General features: G+C 56.9%; 1 protein-coding gene across 1 annotated transcript; it reads left to right on the top strand.

Annotated features, from left to right (window-relative positions):
• Nucleotides 1–44: 44 nt before the first annotated feature.
• Nucleotides 45–3,219, top strand: LOC128979118 (serine/arginine repetitive matrix protein 1-like). The gene is made up of 4 exons (XM_054397219.1): nucleotides 45–205; nucleotides 422–1,343; nucleotides 1,721–1,858; nucleotides 3,073–3,219. The coding sequence occupies exons 1-4, from the start codon at nucleotides 45–47 to the stop codon at nucleotides 3,217–3,219; spliced, it is 1,368 nt and encodes a 455-aa protein (XP_054253194.1).
• The last annotated feature ends 8,536 nt before the right edge of the window (nucleotides 3,220–11,755 follow it).

Below are 11,755 nucleotides of genomic sequence, written 5' to 3'. Positions count from 1 at the left end.
CCGGCCCGCCCCGCGCAACGCAGCGAGCCCCCGAAACAACGCAGATGCGCGGCCCCGCCGCCCCCGGCGACCCACCCGCCCGGCAACGTGCGTGTCTTTTGTTTGGTGGAGCGGGGTGTTTTCTCGGGGGAGTTGGTTGTGGTTCGTGGTTAGGGAGCGATGCGGTGCGTTCTTTGCGCAGTGGCTGCGAGGGGAGCGAAAGCGGGTGAGAGCGCGACGAGAGGGAGGCGTTTTTCTCGGAGCAAGCAGTAGCAGCAAAGGGAACGCGGGCGGGTCCACGCCGGTGGGGTGGTGTTTTTTTTTTATTCTCGGAGCAGACACAAGGAGCACAGGAAGCCACTGCATGCATGAGACGTCCCCGGAGCAGAGAAAAAAGATTGCCAGTGAGAGCACGACAGAAGTAGCGGCCCCGCACCGCAAGAGAAGGTCAGAACGAAAAGCAGAGGACAAGCAGCAGAGCAGAGAGCGGACGCACGGCGCCGCCCGCAAGCAACGGCGCGCAAACGCGCGCCGCAGCCGCCGCGCCACCGCAACCCTCGACCCAACGCAGGCAACGCAACCGCACGCCATATCGCCACGCACACGCAAAACCCCCGCAAAAACCCCCCCGACCCCCGCACGCACCGGCCGCCGCCGCGCCGTCCCGCCGCAACGGCGACCCCCGCACCGCAAACGCCAACAGAGCGCCTGCCGCCCGGACCGCCCCCCGCCGCACCTCGGCGCGCACGGCCCCCGCGCAACGGCGCCCCCCCGCTACGCCGCCGGCCACCGCACCGCCGGGCCCGCGCCCTCCCGCAAACACGGGCCGCAAACCGACACCCACCGCCCCCCGGGCAACCAAGCCCGCGCAGCCGCCCGCACAAAACCGGCCCCGCAACGGCGGCCACAAATGCCACCGCCGCAGCCGCGCGGCACCAAAAAAAAAACCGGCTCCCGCCCGCAACGCCAAAACAACACGGGATAGTCGGAAAAAAGCAGAAGAGCGGGCCCAGGAGCAGCAGGCTGGCCCCGCCCCCGCGCGCAGAGCAAACCGCCGCAAAACGTCCCCCGGCTTCCGCAAGGCGCCAACTGCCGCGCCGCCCGTCCCGGCCCCCTCCAACCGCAAACACCCTGCCCAACCGCCCCCCACGCAGCAAGCCACGCACGCTTGCGCCCCCCGCAAACAGAGCGGCGGCGGCGCCCGCTGCCGCACGCCCGCAGCAGACACAGCAGGCAAGAGCCGGCGCCGCGCACCCGCACCGCCACTCGCACCCCCCGTCACCACGGCCGCGCGCGGGCCGCCGAAACCGCCCGCGGCCGGCGGCCGCAGCAAAAACCAGACCTCCGGGCATACAAAACAAACCGCAACCCAACCAAAACCCCCTTCTCCTCAGCCCTGGGGGGAAAGGGGAAAAAAAGAAAAATAAAGAAAAGGAAGAAAAAAAAAGAAGAAAAAAAGAAAAGAAAAAAAAAAGAAAAAAGAAAGAAAGAAAGAAAAAAAAGAAAAAAAGAAAAAAAGAAAGAAAAAAAAAAAGAAAAAAAAGAAAAAAAAAAAAGAAAAGAAAAAGAAAAAAAAAAAAAAAAGAAAAAAAAAGAAAAAAAAAGACAGAAAAAAAAAAAAAAAAAAAAAAAAAAGAAAAAAAAAAAAAAAAAAAAAAATAAAGGAGAGGGGGAAAAAAAAGAGGAGGAGATGAGAGGAAGAGATATCCAACCCCCTCCCAATCAAAACTTTCTCTGGCAGAGGGAGAAAGAAGAGAGAGAAGGAGACCACAACCTCCCGAAAGCAGGCTTCGGAAGCAAACAGCCGAGCAAGCAGCAAAGCCGTATCGCGCCCAAGCCCCCTGCCCCCGCCGTCCGTTCCCCTGCCCGCACGCCAATCGCGAGATCTGCTGGGATCGGCGCTGGGCAGAGGCAGCAGCCAAAGAGCAGCAGCAAAGAGCAAAAGAAAGGCAGAGCACCCGCCCCCCCCCGCCCCCCGCCGCTCCCCGCTTCGCCCCCCGCCCGCGCCCGCTGTTTTCTCTTCTGACCGCTTGGATCTGCTAGCAAAAAGCCAAGAGCACCCCCCCGACCAGCGGCGAGCGTTTGACACCACCGCCCCCAACGCAGGGCCCGGGATTTCGCGGGTAAGATCAGAGGCCGCCCCCCGCGGCGGGAACTAACTCGCGCAGGAGCGCGCGCCGCTGGCCCTCCTTCGCTGGGCCCCCTTGGTCGCGCTGGCTTCCTGGCCGACCGCCGGCGGAGACGGCCCCCCCCTTTCTAAACCCCCTAACACCGCCCGACCCCGAACTCTGCCCAGCCGAGGGGTCTCGGTGGTTTTTTACCCATTTGCAGCGGGCGTACCCCCCCCACCGTTCCCGCCCCCCCCCCTCCACACATTCTTAAATTCCCCCCCCCCCGCAACTCCCATCCCTAAGTTTGCCCCCCGGGTTTGGTGCGGGCGGGGCGCCGGCTGCGCCCCGGGGTCCCCAGCTCTCCTCTCTCCTCACAGCGTGGGGGGAGGGCGGAGCGGGTGGTGGGTCGGGGCGGGAGGTGGGGAGGGGGTCCCAGGCCACAAAAGGCAACCAAACGCACTAGGTAGTTGCAGAGCTTTTAAGACGCTTCGTGTTGCTCCCAGCCGATTGAAGCGACCGCTTTATATCTAACAGTGGTTTGGGGGAAAAAAAAAAAAAAAAAAAAAAAAAAAAAAAAAAAAAAAAAAAAAAAACAAAAAAAAAAAAAAAAAAAAAAAAAAAAAAAAAAAAAAAAAAAAAAAAAAAAAAAAAAAAAAAAAAAAAACAAAAAAAAAAAAACAAAAAAAAAAAAAAAAAAAATATAAAAGAAAAAAAAAAACAAAAAAAAAAAAAAAAAAAAAAAAAAAAAAAAAAAAAAAAAAAAAAAAAAAAAAAAAAAAAAAAAAAAAAAAAAAAAAAAAAAAAAAAAAAAAAAAAAAAAAAAAAAAAATTTATTTTATAAAATTTAAAAAAAAACCACCCCGCCCGCGAGAGGGAGGAGAAAGAAAAAATGAGAGGAAAAAAAACAAGGGAAAGGGGAAAAATATAAGGAAAAAAAAAAAATTTCTGGGCGATTTTTTTTTAAAGTTTGATATCAAGGCAGAGGAAGCGAGAGACGCAGACGAAAGAGAGGCAGAAGAGGAGAGAAGATCGCCGGTTTTTGCCTCTTGGAAATGATTCCCAAGGAAATGTGTTTCCTTCCCGGATAAACGAACCTGGGGTAGTCTGGAAGAAAATGAATCTGTGCTGATGCATGCAACATATGTGTATTTATGAGAGCTCCCAGCTATTCCGGGCCCAGGACACGTTTGATTCTTCATTGGCAAACGATTAATTAATTAATTATATTTCGTAATTATATTTTATCGACAATATAATTTTATGGATTTTGCCTCATTCTCCACCCCGGTGGCTGCATCTGCTTCCACACCAATTTCACCGTAAAAACTAATTTGTAATTTTGCAAACCTTTGAAAACCGAATTACTCACATTATTATTTTTCTTAATTTTTTTTTTTTTTTAAGAATAAAACCATAAGCTCTCTTAGGGACTAATTTATCAAAGCATCTTTTGCGCTTTTTTTTCTTTCTTCTAACATATATCTTTGTCCCGACTTGACTATGAAAAAAACCCCAACAATCTCTTATAGTTTTCACACTTTTAGTTTTTCACGCAGAGAAGCCAGTTGCTATAATTTTCAGCAGACTCCTCGGTCGGACAAATTTTAGGGTTTTCTCTGATTTTGTTTCCAAAAAAAAAAAAAAAGTTTTTTTTTTTTTCAAATAACTTCCCGGATTCTGAAGGCTTTCGTGGAACTGGCAGAAACGCAAACTATTTTTCTTTGACTAGATATGAAGATGTAAATTCCGTGTGAACATTTAAACCACCTGCGAGCGAGAGTGAATGCGCTCCTTAGCTAGAACCCTGAGCACGGTAAAGGTGAAGCTGGTTCCCCAGGATAAGCCCGCTTTGGTTTGATTTTTGCTAACGAGACGAAGCCGAAAAAAAAAAAAAAAAAAAAAAACCCAACCAAAAAAACAACCAAAAAAGACGGGCTGGTTTGACAGGATGTGTCCGAAAGCCAAAGGTGGCAAAATAAAGGGCTGATCAGGTATGAATTTTTCCTGCTTCGAGCCCCTTTTCCTTGTATATCCTCCCTCTCCTCCATCATTCTCCTCATGCAGGTGACCCGAGCGACAGTATTTTGCTTCCAAATTGGATCAAACGACTCCTGTTTCACTCGCGTTTCTACCGCCGAGCAGAGCCGCACATAAGCCCGCCTGAGGGAAGGGCAACGAAGGCTGCTCTGCCCGCTGCACCCCAACTGCACCCCGTGTCATAAAATTAGTGCCGTAGGTGCCATTGGTGCCAGTACCGCTGTTGTACCACTCCGGGGCTGCTCGCCAGGCAGTCGTTGTGTGGCGGGGGGGGGGGGGGGGGGGGGGGGGGGGGGGGGGGGGGGGGGGGGGGGGGGGGGGGGGGGCGGGGGGGGGGGGGGGGGGGGGGGGGGGGGGGGGGGGGGGGGGGGGGGGGGCGGGGGGGGGGGGGGGGGGGGGGGGGGGGGGGGGGGGGGGGGGGGGGGGGGGGGGGGGGGGGGGGGGGGGGGGGGGGGGGGGGGGGGGGGGGGGGGGGGGGGGGGGGGGGGGGGGGGGGGGGGGGGGGGGGGGGGGGGGGGGGGGGGGGGGGGGGGGGGGGGGGGGGGCGGGGGGGGGGGGGGGGGGGGGGGGGGGGGGGGGGGGGGGGGGGGGGGGGGGGGGGCGGGGGGGGGGGGGGGGGGGGGGGGGGGGGGGGGGGGGGGGGGCGGGGGGGGGGGGGGGGGGGGGGGGGGGGGGGGGGGGGGGGGGGGGGGGGGGGGGGGGGGGGGGGGGGGGGGGGGGGGGGGGGGGGGGGGGGGGGGGGGGGGGGGGGGGGGGGGGGGGGGGGGGGGGGGGGGGGGGGGGGGGGGGGGGGGGGGGGGGGGGGGCGGGGGGGGGGGGGGGGGGGGGGGGGGGGGGGGGGGGGGGGGGGGGGGGGGGGGGGGGGGGGGGGGGGGGGGGGGCGGGGGGGGGGGGGGGGGGGGGGGGGGGGGGGGGGGGGGGGGGGGGGGGGGGGGGGGGGGGGGGGGGGGGGGGGGGGGGGGGGGGGGGGGGGGGGGGGGGGGGGGGGGGGGGGGGGGGGGGGGCGGGGGGGGGGGGGGGGGGGGGGGGGGGGGGGCGGGGGGGGGGGGGGGGGGGGGGGGGGGGGGGGGGGGGGGGGGGGGGGGGGGGGGGGGGGGGGGGCGGGGGGGGGGGGGGGGGGGGGGGGGGGGGGGGGGGGGGGGGGGGGGGGGGGGGGGGGGGGGGGGGGGGGGGGGGGGGGGGGGGGGGGGGGGGGGGGGGGGGGGGGGGGGGGGGGGGGGCGGGCCGCAGGGGGAAGGGGGGGCCGGGGCGGGGCGCGGCGGGGTACCGGGCCCCGGGGCGGGGAAAAACCACCACGGCGGGGAGCGGGGGCGGGGAAACAAAAAGGGGGGGGGCGGCGGCGGGGGAACGGCCGGGGAATCCCAAAGGTGCCCGGGGCGGGGGGGGCCCGGGGTGTGCGCCGGGCGGGGCGGGCGCGCGCGGGGGCGCCCGCGCGGGCCGGCCGGCGGGGGGGTGCCGGGGGCGGGCGGCGGCGCGGCGTTGGCGGGAACCAAGGGGAGGGGCGTAGGGTGCGGGTTGGGTGCCAAACTGGCGGGGGGGCCCGGCCGGGTCGGCGTACAAGGCGGGGCGGGGCACGGGGGGCTGCGGGAACCAGGCGGGGGCGGGCCGGGTGGGTTCTCCTTCCTGTACGGCTATGTGGTTTGCTTATATTTTTTTAGGAATTTTATTTATGATTTCACATTATTTTCCGCTCTATCCGGCTACCCCGGGGAAGGGGGGGAAACGCGCCGGGAAAGCCGCCCGGCGATGGTGCCCAGCCCCACCCGCGGGCAGTTGCCCCGCACGCCCCAGGTCAGCCCCCCCCGAGGGGCCAAGGGAAGGCGGGGCCAGCCATGCGCCCCCGAGGGGGCGGGCTCACCGTTTTGCCGAGGGGGGTGCTCTTTTCCCGGCCATTCCTCACTGGCCCCGGGGGGGGCCAGGGGCGCGGCCTTTCGGCGCCTCATACTTGCTCCCGTTTGGAGGGGAAGCAGGGGCCCGGGTGCTGGGGCGGGCCCGGTGGCCGCCCGGTTTGCCGGCGTGGGGCCGTTGGGGCGCGGCACCAGTTTGGAGAAGAGAGTGAGCGAAAAGAAGAGGAAGGGAAAGCTTTTTCTCCCTTCCTCCGGCGCTGTCACCCCGCGCTGCGGGGAGGGACAGAAATAACCCGAAAGTAAAAGCACTTGGGCCTCCGGAGGGCGAGGGAGCTGGGCAGCCCCAGCTACGGGGGCAGGTGCCTCCCCGGGTCCCGTTCGGCTGGGCACCGCTGCGCCCCTGCGGATCTTCCGCGGGCGAAACCAGGAGCACCTGCCTGTCCCCTGCCCAGGCCTCTCCCTCTCCCGGGAGACAGGGCTGTCCCCTCTCCCCATAGGCCTCCCTCCCTCCTCGGGCCTCCTTTCCCGCGCACCTTCCGCCCCGGCGGCTTCGGGGCCGCGCGGCCGCTCTGCCCGGGGTAGGCGACGGCCCCTCCCCCCCGCGCAAGGAGGGAGAAGGCTGCAGGAAACCCGGGGCTCGCTGCAGCTCAGGTCATCTCCTGTTTTTTTGAGAGGTTCCAACTCGGACTAAATGAGCGGATGTGCCTGCGAGATTTGTCCCAAAATAGAAGCGGCTTTAGTATTTTAGGATACAGCAGAAATCCTTATTTCTTCCGGAGAAAAACTTCATAATGAGCGTGAGCACTTCCCTTTTCAATATTTGTGCAACTTTATCTCGACTAGCAAGTTGCTTTGGTGACGCAAATCCGCCCTTGTGTATTGCAACTACAAAAATAAATGCAAGGAAATCAATTCCCTTCTAGCAATGAAAACATAAATATACAGCTGCGACTTTCCCCTTTAATCTTCCTTTCCGAGGGACTCGAGAAGAAGCGAATGAACTGTGCAGGCAGGAGCGACGCTTCTTCTTCTTTTTTTTTTTTTTAAAGGAATGATGTCTCGAAGGATTTTCGTTTGCTTACTTATTTATTTATTTTACCTCAAGGCCAGCAAAGGAGGTGGAAAAATGACTATTTTTCTCGTTCTTACCAGGGGAAAATAGGAGGGCTAACCCCGGGGTGCTGCAGCTCCCTGGCCCCATGATGCAGTCACTAGGGCCCGTCCTCCTCCTTCCACGGCCAGCGCGACCGGGTCCTTTACCCGTTGGCTTTTGGGATTATACTTGTCGTTCGGTTTATATATGTGTATAAAAACATATATATATATGCAATATCTAAAAATAAAACTAGCTTAAAAATCCCACTCCGTCTCTACGACTGCTTTTAAAAGTGATTATTTAAATTATTTAAACCTCGGTGCAAGCCCTTCTTGGACACGGTTTGCTCGGGTGGCTTTACTGTGTGTGTCACGCAGAACTCACTCACCCTCGACCCCCTGGGTCCCACAGCCCTCTCCTGCTCAGCGCCGAGCACTCAGCGGCCCCATCCACCAGCCCTCCCGGCCCCAAACCCTGTTCTCTGTCGCCACCTGCCGAGCGGGGACCCCCCATGCAAGGCACCCCTGACTCCCGCAAATTTCCCCTGCTCTCAGCTCCGTGGCAAAGTTTCAGAGTCCAAAAACGAATAGTACACTCGCCCAAAGGCGTTGGTGGCAGGGCGGCTAGGGTCTTCAGGTCACGGGAGCCAGTGGTCTTCTGAGGAGCATTCAGAAGAGCATGGCCAGCAGGTCGAAGGAGGTTCTCCTCTCCCTCTGTCCTGGTGATGCCTCATCTGGAATACTGTGTCCATTTTGGGGCTCCCCAGTTCAAGAAGGACAAGGAACTGCTGGAGAGCTGCAAGGTGATTAGGGGACAGAAACATCTGCCTTATGAGGAAAGGCTGAGAGAGCTGGGGCTATTTTGTGTGGAGGAGACTAAGAGGGGATCCCATTAATGCTTGTTAATATCTAAAGAGAGAGTGTCGGGAGGATGGGAGACTCTCTCAGTGGTGTCCAGTGACAGGACAAGGGGCAGTGGATGCAAACTGGAACACAGGAGGTTCCAGGTATCTATAAGGAAAAACTTATTTCTTTTGAGAGTGGAAGAACACTGGAACAGGCTGCCCAGAGACGTTGTGGAGTTTCTTTCTCTGCAGGCATTCACAGATGGCCTGGATGTGTTCCTGGGTGATTTACTCTAGGTGATCTTGCTCTAGCGGGGGTGTTGGACTACCTGCCTACCTGAGGGGATCTTCAGCTGTCCCTTCCAACCCCTACAATTCTGTGATTCTTTGATTCTGAGAGCTGTCGCTGGTGCTCTCTCCAGCACCACCCTGGGAACCCAGGAGCACCACAGTGGGGCTGCCAAATCTGAGATGAGCAAGTGGGGCTGAGCCCCCACTTGCCCCAGATGTTTGCAGCTCTAGGCAGGCCAGCAGGGCTGGCTGGGCTTCTCTCAGCTGGTCAACAGTTTGTTGCCTCAAATGCTCAAGCAAAGTGCAGGTGCTGGGGGGAGGAACTGCCCAGAATCACAACTGAACAAAGTGACTAAGCAGGTCACGTCCTTGACATTTCCTTTCTATCATTCCATGTATTACTTAGTCAAATACGTGTGTCAGTAAGTAACAACTAATGTTACGTCATTTGCTGGGAGCCAGTGGAAGGTGCCTGAAAACAGGCAGGATCTGGGTTTCCATGTGATGGGACAGGATTTCAAGCCTCCCATGGGAGCATCTGCACTAGCATTTGAGGCTGGGTCAGGGTGTGCTTTTGGAAGGAATCACCCATTCCTGATGACTTGTGGGTTTGCAGCATGGAGAGGTCTCGGGACGCATAAGCAAGTATTCTTGATGGGAATTGAGCCCACAGGGCATGCTAAAATTACTCTGAAGCAAAATCCGTCTGAAATGTCTATATTGCGGTTATCTGTAAACTGCATGGGTTTCTCTGCATGTGAGCAGTCTTGGCAATTGTCTGTGGGTTAGGGCAGAATAGGTCTCACTGGACAGGTCTCTGTGTTAGAGCGGATCAAATCCTGCGGCTCCCAGCTTGAGAGACAACATAAGCCACTGAACAGGAGACTTCTCACACTTGAACGATTTGTACTGTGTCTTTCTCTCAACTGCTTGTCTGATGGAATACATTGTATCATGTGAAGCTGCTGGGTTTCGAGCAGAGACTGAAAAGTCTCCCAAATGTTGTGTAGCCCTGTAAGGACCTGAAAACACTAATTCGCCTTTGTCTCTGAGTGCCTGCTCAGATATCCAGGATGTGGGAGGATATTACACCTTTCCACCTCTGTGCTTGCAGATTAAGGAATGACTCCTCTCCTCTCCTCTCCTCTCCTCTCCTCTCCTCTCCTCTCCTCTCCTCTCCTCTCCTCTCCTCTCCTCTCCTCTCCTCTCCTCTCCTCTCCTCTCCTCTCCTCTCCTCTCCTCTCCTCTCCTCTCCTCTCCTCTCCTCTCCTCTCCTCTCCTCTCCTCTCCTCTCCTCTCCTCTCCTCTCCTCTCCTCTCCTCTCCTCTCCTCTCCTCTCCTCTCCTCTCCTCTCCTCTCCTCTCCTCTCCTCTCCTCTCCTCTCCTCTCCTCTCCTCTCCTCTCCTCCCCTCCCCCTCCCCCTCACCTTTTCCCTTTCCCTTTCCCTTTCCCTTTCCCTTTCCCTTTCCCTTTCCCTTTCCCCTTCTCACATATTTTCTTTTTATTTCTTCCCCCCTCTCTTTTTTCTCCTTTTTTTAATTTTCTTTGTTTATTCCTGAAAACCTGCATATACATACATTTTAACATGTAAACAATTGGAAAGAAGCATCTCTCCACAGCCCTGGGAAAGGAGTCTGCGTTAAGAGGATCAACAGGGTTGGGATGGTCTCCTCATTGGGGTTTCCTAAGGGTTAGAGCAGGCAGGTCCTGCTCACTGTGCTGGCTTTCCCAAAGCCCATTTTTAGGCATCTGATGCTGTGCCAGGAGACAGGCACTGAGAGCCCACAATGCTATTAGGGTTTAAGCTGCTCAAAGCTGAAGTACCAGTCTCCCACACTCACTCCATTCCTGTCTGCCTGTTCTTACCCCTAGGGATGTCAGACTGTAGAAAATTAGCTCTGCCAGTAAGAAAAGTATTTTTGCTCTCATCCTCCCCCAAACTAACTTTTTTGTGTGGCTAGCCAGGGTGAGAGAGCTGGGGTAAACATGCGTTTGTAGAGGGTGTGTGGCAGGACCACTGCAACTCTAGAATCAATCACAGAATCATTTTGGTTGGAAAAAATACTTTAAGATCATCAAATCCAGCCATTATCTGACTCTACCAAGTCTGGTGTTGAACCATGACCCTCAGCATCACATCTCTGCACCTTTTAAATGCCTCCAGGAACAGGGATTCAACCACTTCCCTTTCCTGGGGAGTCTATTCCAGTGTTTGAGAGCCCTTTCAGTGAAGTTTCTTCTAATATCCAACCTAACCTTCGTAAGTGCAACCCAAGAGCGTTTCCTTTCATTCTATCATTTGTTACTAAGGTAAAGAGACTGACCCTCTTCCAGTCTGCTCCAGCTTCTCATTAGGTCACCTGTTAACTTAAGTACTGCCTCTTGGAGTTGCCTCCTGCAGTCTAAAATAGTCTTCATGGAATCATAGAATCAACCAGGTTGGAAGAGACCTCCAAGATCATCCAGTCCAACCGATCATCCAGCCCTAAGCAATCAACTAGACCATGGCACTAAGTGCCTCATCCAGTTTTCTCTTGAACGTCTCCAGTGATGGTGACTCCACCACCTCCCTGGGCAGTCCATTCCAATGGGCAATCACCTTCTCTGTGAAGAACTTCCTCGTAATACCCAGCCTATACCTCCCCTGGCACAACTTGAGACTGTGTCCTCTTGTTCTGCTGCTGGTTGCCTGGGAGAAGAGACCAACCCCCACCTGGCTACAACCTCCCCTCAGGTAGTTGTAGACAGCAATGAGGTCACCCCTGAGCCTCCTCTTCTCCAGGCTAAACACCCCCAGCTCCTTCAGCCTCTCCTCATAGGTTTGTGTTCCAGGCCCCTCATCAGCTTTGTTGCCCTTCTCTGGGCACATTCCAGTACCTCAACATCTCTCTTGAATTGACGAGCCCAGAACTGGACACAGGACTCAAGGTGTGGCCTGACCAGTGCTGAGTACAGGGGAAGAATAACCTCCCTTGTCCTGCTGGCCACACTCTTCCTGATCCAGGCCAGGATGCCACTGGCTTTCCTGGCTGCCTGGGCACACTGCTGGCTCATGTTCAGGAAGGAAAGACCCTGAGTTTACTTTCATTCCCACCAGCATTGCTGATTTTATCAGTTACTCCACCTTCACACTGTGGTCAGACTATAATCTGCTGGCAGAGGGAGTTATCACAGGCTAACTGCAGACCACCAAAAGAGAAGTCTGCAGAGAGATGGTCAGTAATTAGCACCCCTCTGATTAGCTGATTAAAGGTGCAGCTGCCAGTGAGACAAGCTTTCGCATGCACACAGTAGATTTAGTTTGCAGAGTGCCTATAAACAGAAAAAATAAAAAAGGCACCACTGCATCAAATGAAGGCAATTTGACTTTCAGAGCAGAAGGATCATCCCTGGGTATTTCCTAAAACTGACAGGAGGGCATAATTAGCCCTGTTTTCAGCTGAGACCCAGAAGTGCAGCTCCTTAACTGAGGCAAGCTGCAGCTGCTGAGGACGGGCTGAGGATGTCTTAGTTTATTGCATATGTAGGTGCAGGTGGAAACCAAACAGAG

This window comes from Indicator indicator, chromosome 2, assembly GCF_027791375.1.
Source record: "Indicator indicator isolate 239-I01 chromosome 2, UM_Iind_1.1, whole genome shotgun sequence".
NCBI lineage: Eukaryota > Metazoa > Chordata > Aves > Piciformes > Indicatoridae > Indicator > Indicator indicator.
The sequence above is the reverse complement of the archived record's forward strand: the minus strand, read 5'-3'. Positions and strand labels throughout refer to the sequence as shown.

Bases quoted from the DNA above. Each gene is read 5' to 3' on its own strand.
- LOC128979118 (XM_054397219.1), top strand. From the start codon at position 45: ATGCGCGGCCCCGCCGCCCCCGGCGACCCACCCGCCCGGCAACGTGCG. The intron at 206-421 runs GTGAGAGCGCGA...CCGCACCGCAAG, and splicing joins TGCGAGGGGAGCGAAAGCGG to AGAAGGTCAGAACGAAAAGC. The intron at 1,859-3,072 runs GCGAGATCTGCT...ATATCAAGGCAG, and splicing joins CCCCTGCCCGCACGCCAATC to AGGAAGCGAGAGACGCAGAC.